This window comes from Rattus rattus, chromosome 4 (assembly GCF_011064425.1).
Source record: "Rattus rattus isolate New Zealand chromosome 4, Rrattus_CSIRO_v1, whole genome shotgun sequence".
Classification (NCBI taxonomy): domain Eukaryota; kingdom Metazoa; phylum Chordata; class Mammalia; order Rodentia; family Muridae; genus Rattus; species Rattus rattus.
The window spans coordinates 17274496-17299462 of record NC_046157.1 but is presented as its reverse complement, the minus strand read 5'-3'; the positions used below and the strand labels follow the sequence as shown (position 1 = coordinate 17299462).

General features: G+C 47.0%; 2 protein-coding genes across 3 annotated transcripts in view; one reads left to right on the top strand and one right to left on the bottom strand.

Moving 5' to 3' along the window:
• The first annotated feature begins 1511 nt into the window (after window positions 1-1511).
• On the top strand, window positions 1512-15480 carry Slc51a (solute carrier family 51 subunit alpha). Its single transcript, XM_032900114.1, has 9 exons — window positions 1512-1906; window positions 2987-3081; window positions 11181-11335; window positions 12222-12295; window positions 12557-12715; window positions 13355-13466; window positions 13701-13847; window positions 14539-14644; window positions 15117-15480. Exons 1-9 carry the CDS (start codon window positions 1869-1871, stop codon window positions 15251-15253), a joined length of 1023 nt encoding a protein of 340 aa, XP_032756005.1. The 5' UTR covers window positions 1512-1868; the 3' UTR covers window positions 15254-15480.
• Window positions 15481-15864: 384 nt separating this feature from the next.
• Pcyt1a (phosphate cytidylyltransferase 1, choline, alpha) overlaps window positions 15865-24967 on the bottom strand; it is a 41588-nt gene continuing 32485 nt past the window's right edge. For both annotated transcript variants that reach the window (XM_032900112.1, XM_032900113.1), the window contains exons 6-9: window positions 24162-24240; window positions 23585-23727; window positions 20606-20794; window positions 15865-19530 (exon numbers count right to left, since the gene is read on the bottom strand). In XM_032900112.1, the coding sequence (XP_032756003.1) occupies window positions 19324-19530; window positions 20606-20794; window positions 23585-23727; window positions 24162-24240 (618 nt within the window). In that variant the 3' untranslated portion in view covers window positions 15865-19323. The remainder of the gene's footprint in view (window positions 19531-20605; window positions 20795-23584; window positions 23728-24161; window positions 24241-24967) is intronic.

Sequence of the window (24967 nt, the reverse complement as noted above, 5' to 3'; positions counted from 1 at the left end):
TCTTCCAGAGGTCCTGAGTTCAATTCCCAGCAACCACATGGTGGCTCACAACCATCTGTAAAGAGATCTGATGCCCTCTTCTGGTGTGTCTGAAGACAGCTACAGTGAACTTATATATAATAAATGAATAAATCTTTAAAAGTATGGCTGGCAGCTGGCTGTCCAAGGGTCTCAGGAGAAAGAGAAGAATTTGGCTGGCCCAGCTGGGCCTTCCTAGTTGTGGGCAGGCTGACACTCCGGCCCGACTTGACACACTGTAAAGGGACAGCTACTTAGAGAGACGTTGGGCAGGACAGGGGCATCCGCTAAGCTGCCTCCCTCCACCTGCGCCATCTCCCTCGGGGTCTCTGGCCTTGCCTCAAGCCCCTCCCAACCCTCTCTTGCCCTCCTGTTTTGAGAATATCACCTCCAGGGAAGTCTAAAGTTCAAGGCTATTGAGTGGTTTAAGCTCAAGGCTTCTCACCAGCCACAGAGGAATGACCTGAGGTATGTTCCGGTGGAAGTGGCTTGAGTCAGCTCGTGTCTCCTAGGTGTGGCCGAGGCCACTGACCCTCAGTGTCAGCATCCTTACTTTCTTTTCCTGCCCTTCCCTACACCTCAGCATGAGGTAGCTGGGCCCCTGAGACCTGTACTCCCGCCATGTTTCTGCCGTAACTCCCAAGGACACAATGCTCCCAAGGCTCACTCTCTAAAATCTCCCACTGAGCCTCCACAGCTGAGCCCCCGCTACCCTGGTGCATTTGCCTCTGCTCATTGGCATCATGGGGTCTCCCACTGAACCCTGGAGCTCACTGATTCAGCTAGACTGGCTGGCCGGCCTCAGGAACCCTTCCATTTCCCCCTCCCCAGCTGTAGGATTTCAAACTTACCCTCCCAAACCTACCATTTTTATGTGGACCCTGAGGATCAAAGCCAGGTCTTTTTCTTTGGAGGGTGGGTCCTTACTGGCCAAGCCATCTCCCCATCCCCAGTTTGGCTTTTTAAACGAAGCCCTGTCCAAGCGCTCAGAAATCTGACCTCAAAGCTCTGACACTTAGACGCTGTGCAGCCCCCACTTGGCTGGGTCTTCAGGTCCAGCTCTGTAGCTAAGTCCCTTCTGACGCCAAGTTGGATTGACTTTTAAGAAGCAAATCCTAGAAGCCAGGCATGGTGACGCACACCTTTAATCTCAGCATGCAGGAGGCAGAAGCTGGAAGGTTTCTGTGAATTCAAAGCCTGCGTGGTCTACATAGTGAGTTCTAGGCCAGGTAGGATTACTAGATAGCAAGATTGTCTAAAATCAGCAGCAACAGAGACACGCGGGCCTCCTCATCCTTTTCAGTCAACCGTCCCCACCACATGCTAAGCCACAGACCCAGACCCAGTAAGAGCTCATCCTCGAGTCTCCCCACCTCCGAGGGACCAGAGCCTATGCTTCTTCTGCGGGATCGCCCAGGGTTATTGACCCGGTGAGGACTTTGTCCTTCTCTTCTTGGCCTGACCGGGAACTTTTTTTTTTCCCTTGGGTCCAGTGAGCTTGGAGGGCTCCTTAAGGAGTGTGAAGTCGGAAGGGTTGGGTAGATTGGGAACAAGGTTGCCATCAAAGGCATTTGTCTGAAAGAGGTGGAAGGAACCACGCCTAAGCCATGGGGAGGAGTCGGGAGATGGCACAGCAGAGGATCAAATTCCTCTGTGGTGAACTCTGAGATAAAAAGGCTTAAGGAGGTAAAGAAAATAGAAGTGGAAGGTCCACTGACTGCTTGGCCCTCACGCAGTGGACAAGAGGCCCTGAGCACCTCCGAACCGGGCAGAAACCTCCCCACTCCTCAGTGGTTGTCCCTACCTGACGCTCCTCGTCCTCGGCAGCATCTGCCTGAGAGAAGAGAAGGATGGAGCCAGGCAGGACTCATATAAAACTCGACCCCAGGTAAGTGAGGGTGGCAGGTCTCGGGCTGGGAGCCGGCTGCTAAGGAACAGCAGCTGCAGCCCCTGAGCCCTGGCCTGTGCCGCCCTGGCTCCCTCACTGGGCACTTTGACTTCTAGCATTCCAAACAAGATAAGACTGAGAACTGCCCGACAGTCCCCTTGGGCCTCGGGGAAACTGTGGGACCGGGTCATGTGTGGCCACTTCAGGGCTCTCAACTGCGTCTGTACATGAGCAGGGAAGATTACAGAGGCCAGGGCTGCAGAAGGCACTCGTAGACAGGCACAGAGGCCCTGACCAACAGAGGGCAGGCCCATCCTGGTACTGAGGGACTACCTTTCCTTTCCTTTCCTTTCCTTTCCTTTCCTTTCCTTTCCTTTCCTTTCCTTTCCTTTCCTTTCCTTTCCTTTCCTTTCCTTTCCCTTCCTTCCTTCCTTCCCTTCCCCCTTCCCTTCCCTTCCTTCCCTTCCCTTTCCTTTCCTTTTCTTTTTTTTTAAAAAGATTTATTTATTTTATGTGCATGAGTATGCTCTTGCTTTCTTCAGACACACTGGAAGAGGAAGAGAGCATCAGATCCCATTACAGATGGCTATGAGCCTTTATGTGGTTGCTGGGACTTGACCTCAAGAGCAGTCAGTGCTCTTAACCACTGAGCCATCTCTCCAGCCCTCTTTCTTTTCTTTTTTTTTCAATTCTCTCTCTCTCTCTCTCTCTCTCTCTCTCTCTCTTTTTTTTTTCTTTTTTTTTTTTGACAGTCTTACCATATCATTATATAGTTAAGCTGGCCTCGAACTAAGATCCTCCTGCCTCAGCCTCCCTCTCCAGTGCTTGCATTACCGTGCCTGCTAAGAGTCTACTCTCTCTTGCTCACCTCCCTGGCCAGTTGAACTACTGCCCTGATGGAGCTGCCTGTGGCTAACAGGCAGCCTGTTTTATATTCCAGCCTAAGCCAGGTCTCCAGGAACTGTGGACTATCTCCTTGCACTCAGGAGTATCTGAGATGTACCAAACACCTACTGTGCAGTCTGCCACAGCCCTTCCCCAGGGACCTGCTTCTGAGCAGACCCGTGCGTGTCTTTCCAGGTACACAGCGGATCTTCTGGAGCTGCTGGAAACCAATTACAGCATCTCCCCTGCCTGCTTCTCTCACCCTCCCACTGCAGCCCAGCTCCTGAGAGGTGAGTGGGGGCAGCTCCTGGAGGAGCTGGAGGGAGGACATTCATACCCCAAGAGGGAAGCTGGGACAGCTGAGGGAGCTGAGGAGAGCTGGTTCACATCTGGTCAACCTGAGAGGATGGCCAGCCTTGCGTTCATAATAGCCAAGGTCTCGGAGAAGGGCAACTCTCTTGAGGAATCAATGGACCGCAATGAGGCATGAAAATCTAGCCCAGGGGACAAACCTGAGGCTCACCCCAGTCTCAAGACACATTCAAACTTGTAACACTGAGACCTGGGACATTTATTTGTGTTCTCAACTTTCAAGATAGTACCAAATAACCCAAGCCTCACAGTTCCCTTGGTTGTGCACATAGTCCCTAAGAGCTCACAGCACTGCAGAGGCTTCTGGGAGGAGGGGGCTTGACCTGGATAAACCTGAAAACTTGTTTTTCCCAGTATGGATCTGCTTTTGAAAGTGGACGGCACAGGGTGAAACCGAGTTCATTCCTTGGGCCTCCAAACTATTGAGAGAGAAGTGATTGTATGTGCTAGGAGGGAAAATATTCTGGCCAGTTTTATTTTGTCTCCTACACCACGATTAACCCTTTCTGGGATGTGGGAGTCTTGATGGCTCCTTCCAAAATAGATTCCTTCCAAGCAAGGGGCGTGGTCGTGTGCACTGGGAAGCAGATGTGGCCAGGTTCTTGGGCTAAGGAGAGTTCTGTCTCAGATGCTCTGAGTTAGACTGTTATCAACCACTGATGTCCAGGGATACCTAGTGTCACTCTAGAAAGTGCCAGTAGGTGGCTGTTACATCTAGCCCCAAAGCACCTCCTATTTAGAAAGTAGAGCTAATGGGACAAATGTCAGTCCCCAGCCCAGGAGCTGTCTGGTATGTCTGCAGATAGTTTGTGTGGCCACACTGGAGGTGGCCCATCCTTAATATGTAATACATAGAGCGCAAGGAGGGCACAAAACCACGTGTAGGGCACAGCACAGCCTTCCATAGTACAGATCTTAAACTCAAAAGTGTCAGTGGTACTCAGGCTCTGAAGCCTTGTGTCACACAACAATAATTCTCATGTCACCTTGCCACCGCAGGTGACAACCTGTGGCAGGTAGAACCCTGGAGGATTTGGAAGCAGGCTAACTCCCCAGGTCTCATAGTCAGGCAGGCTGCCTGGTGGGGCTGGAGGAGGAGAGATCTGGGTAGTGCACCGGAGTAGGTGATGAGCATTCCTGGGGTGTGGGTGGTGATGGAATGAACCAGTGGGGTCCCCACACTGGGAAGCTAAATCAGGCAAGGTCAAAGGTTACTAGTGGAGGAGCTTGAAGCAATTGAGAGGGCTGGGAGGTGAGGTGAGGTAGGGCCTGAATGGGGTCAAGTCCAAGGGTTGTACTTTGTCCTCAAGACAGAGCCAGTAGTGAGAGCTGTAAGACTGGGAAGGGCTGGATGGGGTGCTCAAGGACCATTAATCAGTAATCAGAGTGACTCAGGGGGAAAGAGCCTTGGAGAGGCAGGGAGAAGACAGAGCGGTTGTTGACCCAGTGTAGCCAGGGCAGTAGGAAAGAAAGACATGGAAAATACAACCAGCCCTGGTAAATATTTAGACAGGAGAGTATGGTTCTGAGCAGTGGCAATTACCAGCAGGGAACCCAAAGAGGAAGGAGACTCCTTCCAGCTGTTGCTGCTTCTTCTTCCTCCTCCTCTTCCTCTTCCTCCTCTTCCTCCTCCTCTTCCTCCTCCTCTTCCTCCTCCTCCTCCTCCTCCTTTGTCTTCTTCTCCTTCTTTACTCATTCACTCACTCAGTCACTCATTTTGCTTGTTTTTGAGACAAAATTTCTCTCATGTAACCCTGGCTGCCTGAAACTCACTCTGTAGACCAGGCTGGCCAGGAATTCGGAAATCTTCCCCTTCCTCCTATGCTGGGAGGGTCCTGGGCACTTCTTTGTCCTCCCCCCCGGAGCTGGGGACCGAACCCAGGGCCTTGCGCTTCCTAGGCAAGTGCTCTACCACTGAGCTAAATCCCCAACCCCCACTTCTTTGTTTCTTAAGTGATTAAAACGAACTATTCTAGAACTACGAAAGCTTTCAATAACCAGGTGTTTTAGAGTTTCTGATATGACTCCAGTTATAATCGTTAATTTTCCCCCTTAATTAAACTGACCTAATTGTTGATCCAGAAGAGGCGAGGTGGCTTAGGGAAGGTGTGAGAAGGAAAACTGGACTGCCAGCATGGAGGCTTGTGGTAGGTTGTGGCAGTTGAAGCAATGAAGTCGCAAGGGCAAAAGGCCTGGGGGAGACAAAGGACAAAGCAGAGGGTCCGAAGGCAGTGCCAGACCTTCATGGGGGTCCACACAAAAGGAAGCTCCTAGGAAGAGATACAGGACAGCAGCTATCTATCCCCAAGGAAATACATTCAGGCAGATTAAGGACATAAGCATAAAATGCAAACTTTTTTAATAAATAGAAATAGTCTGCATGATTAGAAACAGCAAATAATTTCTTATTTAAGAAAAGACCAATGAGATGCCTCAGCGGAGTTGGGGGAGAGCTTGTGGCCCAAGCCTGAAGACCCGAGTTTGATTCCCAGGACACATGTTTCAAAAATAAAAGTGCCAATGAGGTGGCATGTGTCTGTGATCATGGCACACTTCTGCTGCAAGATGGGGGGAGGTAGGACATGGGCTTGGAAGTTTGCCCATTAGGTAACCTGGAGCCGCGGTGCTGCAGTAGGGACAAAAGAAACCCTGCCTCAAACCGGGAGAGAACGACTCCTGAAAGTGTCTTCTCAGCTGCACACCTGTACCTTGGCGTGTTCTGCCACAATCGCACGTGCTTATGCACACGCACAAGAGGGAGGAGGAAACATGCACACACGCATGTGTGTAGACATAGGCACACACACAGGCACACAGGCATGCACACATGCACATGGGAGTGCACACACATTTGCACAGACACGAACACATACACACATGCAAGTGCACACATGCACACACAGGCATCCATACACACACACACACACACACACACACACACAGGTGCACACACAGGCACCCATACAAGCATGCAATGCTCATGTGTGCTTACACATACATGCTTGCACACACACACACACACATTTGCACACACATGCACATACAGGCACACACGAAAGCACAAACAATCATGAACATAATCGATATTAGTCACAAGCATTAACTATGTGAGGTAAACACGGGGTTTTTTTCCTTTTTGTTTGCTGTATAGACAACAAAAGATACCATAAACAAAGTAAAGCTAATACACAGACACGGAAAAGGTATTTTCAAACCTCTAACCAACAGAAGGTTGATCATGGGATGGGACTCATATATTCAGCTAAACATTTCATAAAAGAAGCCCACATGGGCTCAGTAATGCAGGTATGTCATCTCAGCCACTCAGGAGGCTGAGGCCAGAGAGTCGTATGTTCTAGGCCAGCCTGGGCAACTTAGATTCTGTCTTAAAAGTTTCTTTCCTTTTAAGAGGAGTGCTGCAGTATAGATCAGCGGTAAAGCACCAGCCTAGTGTGCATGAGACCCCGTGTCTCCTGATAGGACAGACAGAGCAGAGCAGAGGACTCCAGAAGCAGAGCTGTCTCCCATCTCGTGGTGGGAATGCTGCTGAGGTAGGTTCCAGATGCACACCATCGAGTCCAGCTTAGGTCTCCATGCTTGCGTGGCCAGCCTTGTTACCTGCTGTACCAGCTCACTGGCTCCTGTCTTGTGCTTTAAGAAATTGTTCTCTGTTCCCAATCATAATGATAAATTTGTAGGTCCAATTTCCAGTGTCGTAAATAAATAATCTTGAAACCAAGTTGTTTTGAAAAAAATTCAATCCCACTGTTTGAGAAATGGCCACAAACCCCAGAGGGATATATCAAAAGATGAGGGCAAAGGCATACAGAGCCAGGGTGGCACACGGTGCAATCTACTAGACTTCTATAGAGAGAATTGTGTTCTGGGAAGCAGCAAGATACACGGCAGGAGGAAGGAATTCACAGGCTAAGCTAGACAGAGGTGGACCATGGCCAACAGGAGTATAGCTGGGCTTTCTTTTCTTTTCGTTTGGTTTGCTTTTTCAAGACAGGGTTTCCCTGTGTAGCACTGGTTTGTCCTGGAACTCACTCTGTAGACCAGGGTGGCCTCAAACTCACAGAGATCTTCCTGTCTTAGCCTCCCATGTGCTGAGATTAAATGCTTCTGCCTCCACACTGGCATAATATGTAATATTCATGAATAATATATGATACATATATAATATATAGTACCCATGAAACCCAACCTTCTCCTGTCCTCATCTCTAATTCCAGGTGTATACCAGAAAAACTTTCCTGTCTGCTTCTAGGAGACACACCCACGGATGCTATTTGCAGCATCAGCTTCTCACAATGAAGTATTAAAAGTTATAGAAGAAACATTGGGCCAAAAAGCATTTTGAGTTTGTAAGATGTCATTTATATAGACAACTTATCGTATATATTTATTTTATTGTAATTATTTATTTAGTATAGACTCTGAGGACAGGGTCTTGTTGTATAGTTCTAGCTGCCCTGGAACTCACTATGTAGACCAGGCTGGCCTTGAACTCACAACAATCCCTATTGCTGGGATTACCATTGTGTACTACCAATGCTGTGTAACCTTTCTAGGACAGTAAGGGTGCTTGACCTGAAACCCAGGGCCTCATGCATGCTGGCCAAGCTCTGTACTAGACTTTTTAAAACTATCATATGTTGGTTAGAAACATATGTCATGAATAAATTAAACCATGAATTTGAAAGATAAAGTTGGTTCTCCACATTACCTTCGGTTTTGTGACTCAATTCACTATTGACAGGAACACCAAGGAAGGGCTGAAGCTGTGGCACAGTGTAGAGCATTTTCTAGCATATGAGTCCTGAATTTGGGCTCCAGCGTTGTATATCTATATTTTAATTTTTTTTAAAACTCTCAGCTCTTTTTTTAAATTTATTTTATTTATACAAGCACACTGTAGTTGTCTTCATACACACAAGAAGAGGGCATTGGATCCCATTTACAGATGGTTGTTGGCCACCATGTGGTTGCCGGGATTTGAACTCAGGACCTCTGGAAGAGCAGTCAGTGCTCTTAACCACTGAGCCATCTCTCTAGCCCCTATATTTTAATTTTAATCAATTATGTTATTTATTTATTTTACATCCTGACTGCAGTTCCCCCTTCCCCTCTCCTCCTAGGCCTCTCCCCTCCCCTAACTGCCCCTCCATCCACTCCTTTTCCCTTTCTCTTCAGAAAAGAGGAGGCCTCCTATGGCTATCAAGCAGCCTTAGCATATGGAGTTTCAGTGAGACTAGACACATGTCCTGTTGAGGTTAGTCAAAGCAGCCAGGTCAGGGGAAAGGGTCCCAAAGGTAGGCAACAGAGTCAGAGACAGCTTCTGCTCTTGATGGGTGTTCAGAATCCCACATGAAGACCACAGCTGTTACACATGTGCAGAGGAACTGGGTCAGTCTCATGCAAGATCCCTGGTTGGTGGTTCAGTCTCTGTGAGCCCCTGTGGGCCCAGGTTAGTTGATTCTGTGGGTTTTCTTGTGGTGTCCTAGACCCACCGTGGATCTTACAATCCTTTCTCTCTCTCTTTCACAAGATTTCCCACCCAAGCTCCGCCTAATGTTTGGCTATGGGTCTCTGCATCTGCTTATATCAGCTGCTGGGTGAAGCCTCTCCCATGATGGTTATGCTAGGCTCCTCTCTGCCAAGTATAGCAGAATGTCATAAACCGGGGCAGGGAACTCACAAGCTGGACTGATCATTGGTTGGCCACTCCCACAGGTTCTGCACCATCATTACCTCAGCACATCTTGTTGGCAGGAAAAGCTGTAGGTTGAAGGATTTGTGGCTGGGTTGGTGTCCCAATCCCTCTACTGGAGATCCTGCTTGGTCATAGTAGATGGCTGGTTCAGGCTGCATATTTCCCACTGCTAGGAGTCTTATCTGAGGTTACCCTCATAGATTCCTGAGAGTTTCCATCACCCTAGGTTTATAGCTAGTCCCGGAGATGCTCCATCCCACTGCCTTGCTGGTTCCAGTTGTCTGTTCCAGTGCTCTCCTCCATCCTCCCCACACCGAGTCCTTCCTATCCCCATCCCTACCCACATCCCCCTTCAGTCTCCTCCTCCTGTCCACCCACGATGTCTATTCTATTTCCCCTTCTCAGTGAGCTTCATGCGTTTGAGTCCTTTTTGTTACTCAGCCTCTTTGGGTCTATGTATTGTTCGCATTGTTAGCATTTACTTCATGGTTAATATCCATCTTTAAATGGGTACATACCATGTTTGTCTTTCTGGGTCTGGGTTACCTCATGGATCATCATCTTTTCTAGTTCCATCCATTTGCCTGCAAATTTCATGACGTCATTGTTTTTAATAACTGAGCAATATTCCATTGTGTAATGTACCACATTTTTCTTTATCCATTCTTTCGTTGGGGGACATCTAGGTTGTTTCCAGTTTGTGGCTATTACCAATAAAGTTTCTTTTTTTTTTCTTTTTCTTCTTTTTTCTTTTTTTCAGAGCTGGGGACCGAACCCAGGGCCTTGCGCTTGCTAGGCCAGCGCTCTACCACTGAGCTAAATCCCCAACCCCCCAATAAAGCTTCTATAAACATAGTTGAGCAAGTGTCCTTGTGCCTTGGGTATATGCCCAGGTATGGGATTGCTGGGTCTTGTGGTAAATTAATTTTCTGAGAATCTGCCAGATTGATTTCCTGAGTGGTTGTACAAGTTCTCCCACCAGCAATGGAGGAGTGTTCCCCTTGCTCCACATCTTCGCCATCTTGAGCTGTCCCTTTAGTTTTTTATTTTAGTCATTCTGATGTGTGTACGATGGACTCCCAGAGGCATTTTGATTTGCATTTCTCTGATGGCTAAGAATGTTGAACATTTCTTTAAGTGCTCCTCAGCCATTAGACATTTCTCTGTTAGAATTCTGTTTAGATCTGTACCCTGTTTTTTTAATTGTGTTATTTGATTTTTTTATGTCTAATTCTCTTTTTAAGATTTATTTATTATATATAAGTACACTGGTACACTGTAGCTGTCTTCAGATACAACAGAATTGGGCACCAGATCTCATTACAGATGGTGGTGAGCCACCATGTGGTTGCTGAGAATTGAACTCAGGACCTCTGGAGGAGCAGTTAGAGCTCTTAACCACTGAGCCATAGCTCTAGCCCTGATGTCTAGATTCTTTTTTTTTTTTTTTTTTCAGAGCTGGGGACCGAACCCAGGGCCTTGCGCTTCCTAGGCAAGCGCTCTACCCCTGAGTCAAATCCCCAACCCCTGATGTCTAGATTCTTAAGTTCTTTATACATTTTGTATATTAGCCCTCTGTCATATGTAGGGTTGATGATCTTTTTCCACTCTGTAGGCTGCTGTTTTGTCCTACTTTACAGACAGAAGCTTTACAGTTTCATGAGGTCCCAGCTAATTAATATATATTATATATATTATATTTTATATATATACACTGTATCAGTGAGATTCCTTACATCCTTCTATACTTTCATATTACTTACCTCCATGGCTGAAGCAGGGGCCCTGGTGGGCTGTTCAGCTGTTCTTTCTTCTATTATCAAGTACCTAGATTCATGTTTCTTTCCCTTGGGTCCTCATGTTACTTAGCTTCTTTGGGTCTATAGATTGTAAGTAGTGTTATTGTTGTTTACTATACAGCTAATATCTATTTATAGGTGAGTATATGCCATGTTTGTCTTTCTGGGTCTGGGTTACCTCACTCAGGATGATATTTACTATTTCTACAATATTTCTAAACATATAGAATCTCTGTAGGGCCAGGCACGATGGAACATACTTTTAATCCCCATACTTGGGAGCCAGAGGCAGAAGGGTATCCGTGAGTTCAAGTCTAGCCTGCTCTACATATTGAGTTCCAGTTCCAGGCTAGCCAGGGGTACTCAGCGAGATCCTGTCTCAAAACACACATTCACACACACCATTCATCCTCGACTTTATTTGGTGTTTAACAACTGGTAGGCATTCCTGGAATAGCATCTGCCCTCCAATTCATTGGCATCTACTTCCCTTCTCCTCTAGAATTGGGCTCAGTGGAAATTGCCCTCACCATCATCTTGACCTTTCTTACCATTGGATCAGTTGCCATTTTTCTGGAGGATGCTATTTACCTATACAAGAACACCCTTTGCCCCATCAAGAAGAGGACTCTGATCTGGAGTAGCTCTGCGCCCACGGTAAGGATGCTGGCACCGGGACTGAAGAGGGACTGGAGACAGGGCAGGCTGTCTTGAGAGTTCTCCTAAGCTCATTTGCTCCAGAACAGAGCTGTGTGCCAGGACCATGCGGCACTGGTAATGTGAGCTGATCCCCACCTGTTTGCAAGGCCAGCAGTGGGTGTAGAGGCAGCAGTCCACCGGGTACCAAGAGATGTCTTTCTTTTTCCTTTCGCTATGACTGCTGTTTAAAGCAGGCTGCCTTCCAATACACAGACATTTGTTTCCTCTGGGTCATACTCAATGCTGCCCTTTTGCTGTGGGCCTGCTTTTTTGCTTCATTCCTGTTGTTTGCACTGAACACTCTGTCACTGAGCTACAACTCTGGCAGCTCTAAGTCCTTTTAAAGTTACCTGTGCAGCATTGCATGGGACTTGGATTTATTTTCCTGTTGGAATCTTTTGTTTCTTTTAAAAATGCATTATATTATTATTATTATTATTATTATTATTATTTCTATTATGGTAGTGGTAGGTGTGTGTGTGTGTGTGTGTGTGTGTGCCCATGATGGAGGAGAATGTGCTCTACAGTTCCCATGTACAGGTCAGAAGACAAATTTGTGGCATCAGTTCTCTTGTTCCACTATGGTTTCTGGGGACTGAACTGGGGCTGACAGGTTTTCCTGGGCAGCACCTTCACATGCTGAGCCATCTGAGTCCTGGTTCTTTTTGTCGGCCCCAGGTGCAGAGCCCAGGGCTCTGTTCTTGCTCCACCACTGACCCAGCAGCTAACAAGTGGAAGGCTCTGGGCCTTCGATACGCAGGTCTGGCTTCTTTGAGCTCTTGTTACAAAACGCTTAGATCACCTTGCCCCTGCCTTAACCTGCATCCTGCTCTTCTGCAAACAGGTGGTGTCTGTGTTCTGCTGCTTTGGTCTCTGGATCCCACGTGCCCTCACACTTGTGGAAATGGCCATAACCTCGTGAGTGTCTGACCCCACCCCTACCACTAGGGATTCACTTTGGGGTTCCTTTCTGACTCCCAAGCCTCCAGAGTCCATGTCTTTAAGCCCCATTGATAGGAGTCTAGCTCTTGCTAGACCTATCTTAATATGAGGCTCTTGGATTCTGCTTGCGCTCAATCTGGGCTTTCCCTCAGTGAGCCCCGCCTCTCCCTGAAACCTTCCTCTTTAGCAGCCAGGGTGCTCCCACGCACGAACTTGTAATCCTGTTTTTCTCCCCAGGTTTTATGCCGTATGCTTTTACCTGCTGATGATGGTCATGGTGGAAGGCTTTGGTGGGAAGGAAGCAGTACTAAGGACACTGAAGGACACCCCAATGAGGGTGCACACAGGTCCCTGCTGCTGCTGCTGTCCCTGCTGCCCACCCCTCATACTTACCAGGTAAGGGAGGAGAGGAGCACCCACGAGGGACAAGTGAGTCAAGAGGCTCTGTAACCCCAGTTCAAGGCTCTTGGAATTAGGCCTGTATAGGGCAAAACCAACAGTAATGGTAGGCACCCACAGCCAGGAACCCCAAACATGGGGTTCAAGCCCGAGGAGAGAGGGGAAAGGAGGAAGAATTCTTAAGTTTCAGCTCACTGCCCTCTTTATTCACTTACTTTATTGGTTTTTATTGTTTGTTTGTTTGTTTTTGAGACCAGTTGTCTCTACTATGCAGCTTTGGCTGTCATGGAACTTTGTAGACCTGGCTGACCTGTGAGTGCTGGACGTAAAGGTGTGTCCTATCATGCCCACCTTGCACTGCACACTCTAGTGGCAAAGAGAAAACGGTACCTTGGGTGCTTGCTTGCCCCTCTGCCTACTTTGAGTAATGAACTTGAAGTCAATACTTGGGGTTCCTGCTCACAAGGGGCATCATTGGAGGCAAGGGGCATTCCTAGGGCTCCCAACATTCTCTACCTTGCCTTCATCCACAAGACATTTTTGGTCATGATGGGAGCCCAGTCTTAGCCCAGGAGCTGGGTGCAGGGACTAAGCTTCCTTTGGGTGTGTGGTTTATGGATCCATTCTCTTCCTCAGGAAGAAGCTACAGTTGCTCATGTTGGGCCCTTTCCAGTATGCCTTCTTCAAGATAGTGATGAGCATAGTGGGCCTGTTTCTCATTCCTGATGGCATCTATGACCCAGCAGAAGTAAGCCAGAAGTCAGCAGCAAAGTCTAACACTTACCTTTAGGTTCTGTAATAATATTTGAGCTCTAGCAACACAGGGACAAGGGCTGGGTGGCCAGAGAAGAGTAGCCGCCCAGAGAATATGGTGGGAAGAGATGAAGTCCAGGCTTTGGGGCTTTCATATCCGCTTTCTCCACATGAAAGAGGGAAGACAAAAACCATTTGTCCTCCTGACTGCTTTCTGACCTGCCACCAGATTTCTGAGAAGAGCACAGCTCTCTGGATCAGCAATTTCCTTGCTGTGTCCACCCTTTTGGCTCTCTGGTCCCTGGCCATCCTTTTCCGTCAAGCCAAGTTGCACCTGGGTGAACAGAATATGGGATCCAAGTTTGCTCTGTTCCAGGTAACTACCTGCCAGAAACGGTGTTGGCCAACAAATGACTGGGGTTAGAACCACTAGAGGCAAAGGCAGATCCAACAGTCTTAACCTGTGGGTCTCCTGGGTGATCTGGAACATTATCTCCACCCCTTCCATTTTACCTTTATTGTTTGCCTTTCAGTACCACAGTGCCACCAACCAGGCTTAAAACAACGGAAGTATATTTATTGTTGCACAGATCTAGAATCTGGAAACCCAAAATCAAAATGCAGGCAGGGCTGTAATCTCTCTGGAACCTGCCTGGAAGAACCCAGCTTGCTACTTCCTCTCTGGAATTGGCCAGCAATCCTTCCTTGGTCGTCTTATGTCTCTCTCCAATCTTTGCCTCCATCATCACATGACCTCATCCATAAATCCATCTCTATTTTATGTGCTAGATGCTGCTGGGTATCTGATGGTGGCCATGAAAGAGGGAGGGAGACAAGCTGATTTTTTTTAAAAGAGCAATCCTAATGAATATGAGGCAGAAACAGAATTATAATTTGCCCAAAGACGGAAACTGCACCAATTTTCAATTAAGCTTAAGTCTTAGTCCTCCATTTACTCAGTCCTCTATTAACCCCACTAACATATCTAATGGTATGCCTAGTCTGCACTGACCTCAGGACCAGGAATGGCAAGTGTCAGCCCCTCTCCCGTCTCTTCTACTCTGCAGGTGCTTGTCATCCTGACCGCCCTGCAGCCCTCCATTTTCTCCATCTTGGCTAACAGTGGGCAGATCGCTTGCTCACCTCCCTATTCTTCTAAAATCAGGTCCCAAGGTAAGCACATAGGGCTCCTTTCTGTCTTATGGGTGAGACTGGGAACAGATCAGGGGGAAAAGGAGCTTGGACCAGAAGTTGGGCTAGTCTGATGTCTGCACAGAATATTCAGGAAGGATGCAAGAAATGAGGCAGAGGGAGGCTGAGACTCTTTCTTCTCTGATCAGAGAACCTCAGTGTCCCCAGCTTGAGTAAGGACCAAACCAGGAAGTTCACTTCTCATCTTGGGACAGGTCTGGGTATGGTTATGAAGCAGACTATGGCAAGGAAACACATGGACTAGTCTCAGATCACAGAAGCCAGAGCCAAGTTCTGGCTACCATTAACCTGCCTTGCTCCACACAACAGTTTAGTATTCCTAGGTCCTGGTTTGGAGGTAAACTGGAGTCTTTCAGCTTGCTTCCTAAGGCTGCTGTGGATTCCTCCTCTGTGACACGTATAACTTCTTGTCATGTTCCACCCCACACTGCAGTGATGAACTGTCACATGCTCATACTGGAGACCTTCCTGTTGACAGTGCTGACACGAATGTACTATCGAAAGAAAGATAACAAGGTTGGGTATGAGGCTTGTTTACCGCCAGACCTGGACTCAACGCTCAAAGCCTGACGAGAGCGGCTTGGACTACGGAAGAGTTACTGCACTCCTCGGAAGAGCGTGGATTTCCTCTGTCCCTGAGCCTTATCAGTGGTTAAGGCTCCCACTGACAGGGCAGGCTGGCAGCTGCCATGTGACTATAGGAACGAGGGTAAAGTGCAGTAGACGGAACCTGTTTTGAGTCTTTCTCAGGAAAGTTTTGTAATAAATGGTGAAAGCAGAGACGCTTGCACAAAATACACTGCTTCTGTTGGTGTCACTATTAAACCCGAATGTGTCGAAAGTCACCCTGAGCTTCTGCACAGCAGAATAAAGGGGAGAAGAGGACATAGTTGATGTATGGCTTATCTGATATGAGAATGGGAGTAGACCTTAGCCAGGTACAATGGCACCAGCCCAGCTTCCCCACGCTAGGCTCTTCCCCTTCTTTCCTTAGGAGTTTCAGTTGGCTTTCGGGAGGCCTGAGGTTCCTTTGTGCCAGCCCTTTTGAGTTTTCAGTAAGGATTGAGAACAGAAAAGGATTTTGACACAAAATCAAAGGAACTGAGAATACAAATAAAAGCCCCCAATACTTAAAAAAAAAAACCACACATATGTGTATGTCTGGTCAAAACTACAGGAAATTGAAACACCAGGCAAAAACGCGTGGCCTTTATTTGGCTAAATGACAAAAGCCAAAATAATTCTGCACAAAGCATTAGACAGTAACGTGATACACTGAACTCAGAGGCTAACTCCCCACTGACGCTGGTGATGTCATGGGTGACTCTTTCCAACAGTGTTTTCTGTTCAGGAGCCTCAAAGCTAAACACCCGACCAACCAACCACCTGTTCAGAACAGCCAGTTTCTCCAATGGAGTGGAAGGTGCTCACTTCAAACCTAGTGAGACCCAGCTGGGGCCGTCCGAATGTTAATCCTAGCATTCCTGTTCTCTTCCCCAATCTCATGCCAACAAAAACTTCTGGCAAGCTGAATATATTTCTTTTTTCTTTTAGGAGAGTTAACTTTTAATAGTTTAAGTCCAAGAACATGTCCTACTTATTTTGAAAAATAGAAGCTAGGGACCATTCTTTATCCCATGATAATCTATTCTGTGAGATAAAACAATCATTGTTATGACTTTGAAAAATACCTTTAAAAATACTTATACTGGTATGCTTTAAAAAAAAATACCATTAGTCTTAAAACATTGTTGAGAAAGCTTTCTTTGAACTGTGCGGGTTCAATTTCGGCGCATCTATGCTGACAGAAATCTAGAAGGTATGGCTTGGGGAATTAAACCAAAGCAAGAAACAGAACTGACTTGGGAAAGGATTGAAAAGTTGATAAGGAACAGATCTCAAAGACAACAGGCCCCAGAATGTGAGTTACACAAGTGAAGACGGCGGAGACAGTGACAAAGCAGTTGGAGGAGCCACTGTGGAAGGGCGTCCTAGATAGCTGCTCAGATGTGCAGCCTCAAGAATAACTGAGGTGCTGCTGAGGAGAGTGACCAGAAAAGGTCTCTCAATCTTTCTCATCAGGATTTTTGCCCTCAACTCCCCCGTTCCTCACGTGAGGGTCTCTGGCTTAGCCCCAGGAGCAGCACTGGTGACCCAACTCTACTTTCTCTAAGTGGCAGCCTCGGTTTTCAGTCTCCGGCCCAGTATACGAATAAGCAAACTTCCTGTTCAGCCCGTGCCAAGGTTAAGTGCTGCACTGGCTCCTCCTCAACCCCAGCCACAGGGCTCCTGTCTTCAGCCTCCTCATATGGCTGTGAGGCCAAACAACTTACGGTTTCCCCGGCCCTTCCATGCTGCTTTCTTGGACAGACTGAGTCACAGATCGAGCGTTACACAGCTTACCCACATGGTGCACCATCTCAACAGTACCTTTTTCTAGCACCAAGGAGCACACTGACCCTCACGTACCTACATGCAGCCACACCCCCAATGCCTTTGCTTATGTCTAAACTGTCTGAGTGTTAGGAGACAGTATCGGGTGAGTATGAGCATCGGCTAGTCCTAGCAGGGTGTCAGCATAGATGCTCTGATGTCTGGGACCGTCTACTTGAATGACTACATGGAGGAAAGTCGAACATGAATGGCTCCCTTTGCATTTCCATAGGCCACACCTGAGTGGCACGCACTGAGAGAACAAGCAGGTGAGTGCCAGCAGTGACATCACCACCTCTGTATACCTGGGAGAATAAGGCAGAGAGAAACGGATCCCCAAAGAGAAGACTAAAGTAGAAAAGTTAAAATGAGCCATTCCGCAGTACATAATGTGAGAAAAGACTAATTTCAACAGGTTCAGAGAAAGGATCCCAGGCCAAGGCCATCTGGATCAGGTCTGAGAGAAAGCAGTGCTTCATGAGGAATTAGCAATGGCGTTTCCACAGGCCACTGGGACACCAGGGGGTGCCTCTTTGCCCCTCTCCTCTGCTCAGCTTTGCCTGGGAGATAGTTTAGAAGCCTAGGTAGTCCTGTTCTGCAGGCACTGTGTGGTGCTAGCCTCAGACCCTTAGGCAGTAGCACAGATTCCACTAGCGTGTCTAGGGAGGACTGAAAAATGCTCACAGTCCCAGCACGGACCAGTGAGGAGGTACGAGGAAAAAGAAAATGTTTTCTTTGCTGAAAACACAAAGCTCCACCCCCACGAGGGGTATTTATGAGTGACAACTAGTAGGCCCTGGACATAAACAACTTTACCCTACATCCAGCTACAGGATAACTAATGGCCATGAGCTTGCTGGGCCATGTAGTGATATGGGGTGCCAGGGGCCGGAAACACCGGCTCCTGCCCAACAGTAAGTGCTGAGAGTCAGTACTCTCTGATTTCAAAGTCAACTTGTTTCCTCTTGGGGCCACCAGCCACAGGCAGGCAAGAGGGCATGACCTCTGTGTGCTAGCAGTTTTAACCCGTGCCTGTTGCTTCTGGAGGTGGACTGGAGGAAATCCCTGCTAGGTGCAGCTCTCGGAGCAAAGACTCCATGTGGTACTCATTTGACCCAAGGACATTCTAAGATGGTCAGAGGTTGAGGAGAGTGTTTCCAGGTGCTTTTGCCTGTGTGCTCTGTGAAAGTCTAAGTGCTGACTACTGCAATAAGCAGCATGGATCCAGGACGGGTCAAGTGCAAGCTGCAAACATTTACAAAGTATCCTTTGTATAAGCCGGACGTGCTGAGAGGGCAGCTGCAGGGAGGGACACGAGCCCAGCAGAACTCAACCGCAACTGCTCTTGAACCGGACTGACTTTCTCCCACTCCTCTCTCCAGTCACAGTAGCCCTGTGTCCCTTCCTTCACAGGAAGGATGCAGGAAAGAGATTGGCAAGAGCTCCCGAATAACTGGGCAACAGGATTTGCTGAGAAGATGAACACAGTGGAAAAACTGCATCTGATGCTCTGTGGTTTGGGTCCATCCCCATCAGTGTCTTCATGGACCCCATTGGGTCCAACAAGAAACTCCTCTGGGAGTAAGAAAAGTCAGGCTCACAGCTCTTCCCCCCACAGCCACGCTGACACATGGGCCGGCAGGACACTCAGGGAATCTGGAGCTAATACGGCTTTGAGATTTTTTTTTTAGGGACATTAAAATTACGATTCTCTCCCCAAATTACCCAGCAGCATGGCTCCCTGTTTGAAGGACCTGGCAAGCCGCTTTGCTTCGGAGCAGAAGGCAAGCACTAGTGTTCAGGAAGAAAGGCCTCTGGGCACTCCACGCCTCCTTCTTCTGCCCACTCCTCAGGGGCAAAAAATTAGTTGTACTTACTATATTTGAAAGACTACTTTTTAAAAGAAATGATGTAAATGACAATCTCCCTGTCAAGATTACATGAGCAATAAACAGTAAAGCAACGTTCTGGGGAGGAAAGATGGATGCAGAGCAGGCTTCTAAGGTGTGGGCAGCCTCCGTGGTGTGGCTGAGAATGTCTCAGGCAGGGCATGGGCTGTTTTGGTTCCCCCGTTCCCAGGTCCTCTTGCCCCGTTTGTCTGTTCTTTGTAGATGTCCTTAGGTTTAGTGTTGGGATCACAAAATGGAATTCAACAGAGCTTCTGGAGGTGACGGGCAGGGGGAGAGAGAGGGAACAGGGATGAAAAGTTAGTCCTCTTCATCCTCGCTGATGTCACAGGTCACAGCCTTGCACCTAGAGAGACTTGCTGGGGAGGAAGATGGGGAAGTCTTGCCAGAGAAGGGCCACCGAAAGGAGGGGGAGGGGGAGCGCTCATGAGTAGGGCTGCTGCTGGGACTCTGCTTGGGACTGATGGCCTGCAGCATCCGACCTTTTCCCTCTTTCAGCATGTGCTTCTGGGGAGGAGACCAAAAGGAAGAGTTAGAAGATACCTACAGACCACATGTGTCACTACTGGAGCCTCTGAAACCTCAAATTTCTATGGCTCTCCCGGCAACTGTTCCTCATTGCTGGCATCAAAACTATGGTCTCAAGCATACTAATCTCAAACACTCTGCCACTGACTTGTTTCCCTAGCCCCTACTGTGCTAACCGTGACTCCAGAAGACAGGAGGGCATAACTGTAGTCCTAGGCATTCTCCACCTGCTCACTGCAGCCAGCCTAGCCTTGACTTCCGTCAGAGGCATCCAAGGGCTAGTGTGCAGTCCAAACTCCAGCAAAAACCAAGGCTCACTAGTGGAATTCTTTATTTGGTTTGAGAACGCTGTGCTACTCCTCAGGGCAGATCCCCTCACTGGGGAACACATAGTGGATCTTCATAGAGAGGAAGTTTTCTATCTGTTCTCCATCTTCCTTCTCTTCAATATAAACCCAAAATATAGAGGTTGTCAAGGCTGATAAAACAGCTGACAAAATTACTAGAAGATATGTAACTATATTAAATAACTTCTTAATTTTGATGGTCCTTTCTGCGCAAAGATTCTCTATTTCTTTCTACTCCACAGCATTGTGATTCTCTTAAATTCACTTGTATATTGACTGGAGGCTGAAGCTATTAGTATCACAAGTTCAAGGCCAGCCTGGGCCACATGGGTAGCTCTAGGCCAGTCTAGGCCTCAAGGAGATCCTGTCTCAAATAATAAATAAATAAGCCTGGTGTGGTAGCACACACCATTAATCCCTGCAGTTGGGAGACAGAGGCAGGCAGATCAGTGTTGAGTTCTAAGCCAGCCTGGTCTACACTGCAAGTGTCAAGTCAACCAAGGCTACCTAGTGAGTTCTAGTCTCAAAAAATAATAAACAAACCAACCAACCAACATAGGACTGAGGTTGTAGCTCAGTGGCAGAGTGCTTACTAGCATGTATACTCTGCCTGGGTTCAATCGCCAATACAACAGAAACAGCAAAAGAAGAGAAAAGCAGCCCCCTTCCCTGATATTCCCTCAAGTGTCAGGAAGAAAGGCTCCCACCAGTGCTCCTTCTGGACCAAACATTTCCAGGAAACTTCCAATGAACTCTCGGGACTTCTCCTCCCACTTCTGGATGAGGTCGATGCTCTTCTCTTCCACCTTCTGCACAAATTCTTTTGACTTTTCCTCCACATCTTTCACTTTCTTCTTTACTTTATCAACTCGTTCTTGCAAGTGGTATTTCTTTTCCTAGAACAAGAAACAAGTGGTTTTTAAGACTAATACCCAGGCTGGCCCGATGGCTTAGAGGGTGAGTGCATCCTGTATTCCAGAGAACCCGAGTTCAGTTCACAGTGGGAACCTCGGAAGGCTCACCCCTACCTGTATGTCCAGTTCTTGAGAGACCTGACACCTCTGCCCCTACAGACACTGAACTCACATGCACAAACCATAGATTTAAAAATATTATTTAAAAAATAGTATTAATTTAAAAAATACCCAACTTTACCTACCAGAAAAGAGAGTTTGGCTACTGATACTGTTTTCAAAATAAAAAAAATTCTACTTTGCTTAATCTGCTCTGTGTTTATTTAACATAATAACAGGAAAGATCATCTCTGGACAACCTTCTATGACAGTGTGATAATTCAACATTGTAAACTCTAAGGGTGAGGGCAGAAATAGATTAGCATGCAACCAAAAGAAGTCAAGGTTTAAGATAAATCTAATAAAGCGAACTAGAAATATATCCAATATGGCTCTTTCAGATGGGCGAGTGCGTGCACAAGATCACCACACAGCACTCCCAAGAAGCAGTCAATGTGCTAGACAGAGTCAAAATGGAAAGACTACATCCTTAATTAACCCACGATACTGGATGCCCTGTCACTAACCCATTCCATGACTTTAGGTAGACTGACTTTAATTACGTGTGTGTGTGTGTGTGTGTGTGTGTGTGTGTGTGTGTGAGGTCAACATCAGGTATCTTCTTTAATTAACCGCTCCCCCCTTATTTTTCTGAGATGGTCTCTCATTGAACCTGGCTCACTGAATTCTTCTAGGCTTCCAGGGATCCTTCTGTTTTGAAGGATGTGCTGCCACACCTAGCTTTTGACATGGGTGCTGGGGACCAGAACTCAGGTCATTACTTGCCCATAGCATCCACTCTACCCACCAAGCCATCCTCTCATGTTTTGCCTTTTATAAGCTGGAGATCTGCTTGCTCATTTGCAAAATGACAAAAAGTTGGTCCTGCAAACATCCCTAAACATTAGTGTAAAGTGGTATAAGCGCTCTGATGGAGAAGAAGTTCTGTCAAGGCTAATGTAAAGTACTACACTGTCTGAGCATGCTGCCACTTGCCAGGTAACCCCAGGACTCAGGAGGCCAAGGTAGAAGGATCACAAGTTCCAGGTCAGCCTGGGCTATAATCTAAGAACATTTATTATACAAAACAATGCAAAAAAAAAAAAAAAAAAAAAAAAGCTAGTTTCTTAATTTCTCTGTCATAAGGAAGGAAGAGGCCACTAAGTACAGCTTAGTGATACATGCAGCCCTTGGCTGCACAAGGTAAAGGGGGAGAGAGAGAAGGAAGAGGCATCATTTGGGGTTTTCCCCTTTACTTTCCTTTATGTTACTGGTAGCTTTCTATTGTCTGTGCACCTCATACTTGTAGTGCTTAGCAGGCCAGAAGAGAATCGTGAGCCGCCACGTGGGTGCTGGGAATAGAATCGGGGCCTCTGGAAGAGCAGCCAGTGCTCTTAACCACAGATCTCACTCTCTATGCTTTTGCTTTTGTTTTATGACACAGTCTTGCTATGTAGCCTCAAATTTGTAATCCTCCTGACTCAGCCTTCTAAGCACTGAGCACACTTGACTCACCTACCTTTTTCCCTTGGTTTTAAGTCAGGGTCTCCTATGTAGCCCTGGCTGACCTGAAACCTTCAATCTGAAGTGGTCTTCCTGCCTTTGCCTTCCAAATTGTGGGTGATGGGATGGACCACTAAGCCCTATTCTGGTTTATCTAATGCTTTCAGAGAGCCGGGAGCAAGCAAAGAGTTTGGGTAAATAATTATTGCATCCAATATAGTTATTAGGTTTGCTCTGTTTAAAGCAACTTTATTGAAGCATTATTTATATATACAATTTATATCTTTTCTAAAAGCCAATATTAATGAAAAGTACCTGTGTGGCTTTTCTGTGTTTGTTTTTGAGACAGGACTTGCGAAATACACCAATGTGGGGAAACCATATATAAAACACTGGCATCATTAGCCACACAGGGAAAGATCCATAGTTTTCATCTTATGCTCAAAAGATCACATAATTTTTTATAAAAAGCAAAAGTCAACCACAGTTAAGAACCACTCTTTGGGGGTTGGGATTTAGCTCAGTGGTAGAGCGCTTGCCTAGGAAGGCAAAGGCCCTGGGTTCGGTCCCCAGCTCCGAAAAAAAGAACCAAAAAAAAAAAAAGAACCACTCTTTGATATAATGTGCTATATAATTTATACTTTTGTCATTTTTTTTTTTTTTTGAGACAGAGTGTCATGTCCCTAACACTGGCCTCAACATTCTGGTCCCCTTGTCTCCAGTCCCTTCATTGGAACAGGTGCATCTGTGCTGGGACTATAGGCAGGCATAATTATACATTCCTATTTGTTAAATCGATTTGTATATCTTTTTTTCCTTTCTTTTTTTTTTTTTTTTAAAGACAGGATCTCACTGTGCAGCCGAGCTAGCCTGGCTCACACAGAAATCTGCCTGCCTCTGCCTCCCGAATGCTGGGGTTAAAGGTACCACTACCATGCCTGGCTTTGTTTAATTGTCCTTGTATCAATACGTTTAGACCATGAGGACAGAAACTGCCTTTGCGCTCTACTCTTTGTAAAGTGCTCAGCGTGATGCTTCCCGAAAGAGACGTGAGTTAGCTTTGGAGAGTGAGAACCGCACAGCACACTGGAAAGCAGCCTAGGGCAGACAGCGCGAGAAGCAACGTGTGCCTAAAGAGGCAGGGAGCTATGAGGGGAGGCTGCAACTCACGTTGATAAAGCTGACATTGAGCTCCTTGGCAGTGTAGCCTCTCTGCAGGTTCCGTCTTGCATACACATCATAGTCACGGACAATGCGGGTGATGATGTCTGATGTGGAGATGCCTTCTGTCCTCTGTGTGGGAGCAAACATGCCTAAGATGAAACAGACAAACGATTGATGTCTTGCCACATCAGAGGCAGAGAAGAGGCAGGAGGTCTCTAAGTTCAAAGGCAGCCTGGTCTACACAGTGAGTTCCAAGATAAAATTTATTCTTTTTAGGAAAAAAAAGCAGACTCTGTTATTACTCTAAGTGAAGTTTAGAGATCCTGGCACCCAGGGGACTGAATGAAAGACTAGAAGGAGGCACACACTGTCCAAATAAGAAAAATATGGAACTTGTCCTAAAATTAAGAAAAATTAAAGAGATGATTAAGCCAAGAACCAGCAGATGCTGAGGCTATGCTCACTTACAATGTTGTCCACAGTTAAATCTCTCAGAACCCTGGTCCACTGTAAGCAGTGTCATGGCTGAATCTCTGCGATCGCCAAGACCCCGCCCAGTGTGGCTGGGCCTGAGCCCACTCACCTGCTTCCTTGATGTGCTTATACACATCGTCGCTCCCTGCCGAAGAGTAGGGGATATCGTCATGGGCGACGAAATCAATCTGAAAATAAGAAAACGATCATGTTAAACCCCAGGATAACTGCCATTTGCAAAGAACCTGCAAACATTCTTGAGCTCAGAAAAAGGGAAATTGGCAGGGGCCATGCCTCAGAACAACCTTTTCTCTGTACTTTCTGCATGGTTCATACATTCTACCATCTGCTCAACAACCTCAAAATCCACCAGCCTCATCATTTATGGCTTAGGGCAAACAGAGGTCTGCCCGTTTCTTCTCTAGCTATTTCTTTCAGGCCTAAGACAGTGCTACCTTCCCTCTGTATGGTCCACATGCTGTGGTCAATGGGACAGGGGTTTCCAGTAAGCCAGAGCCTAAGAAGAAGGGAGTCACCCTGTCCTCCCAGGTCTATAACAATGGGCCACATAAAGGCTTCTAAAAGCATGAAGGATGTGGTTACTGCTTCTCCTGAGAAAAGGAAAATTTAAAAGTAACAACTAAATTCCTTTTACCAGAAAAGATATATTTATTCTTCAAAAAAGGGTAAAACCTAAAACTATGAAGGAGCGTCTGTGACTGTCTTGCTATAAATACACGTCACAAGACGAAGAGACGGCAAACCCTCACTTACTGGCTCCTTCTGGAAAGCCCATGAGCCTCTGCGAGTGTAATTACTACCCTGCCAAACCCACCCCCAGAGCACCTCCATCACCCATGACCAAGGTGACAGGACAGCAGAGGCAAGTCTCAGCTGGAAGCAGGCTGTGTGGTT

Bases quoted from the DNA above. Each gene is read 5' to 3' on its own strand.
- Slc51a (XM_032900114.1), top strand. From the start codon at position 1,869: ATGGAGCCAGGCAGGACTCATATAAAACTCGACCCCAG. The intron at 11,336-12,221 runs GTAAGGATGCTG...TTCTGCAAACAG, and splicing joins GGAGTAGCTCTGCGCCCACG to GTGGTGTCTGTGTTCTGCTG. The intron at 13,467-13,700 runs GTAAGCCAGAAG...ACCTGCCACCAG, and splicing joins GCATCTATGACCCAGCAGAA to ATTTCTGAGAAGAGCACAGC.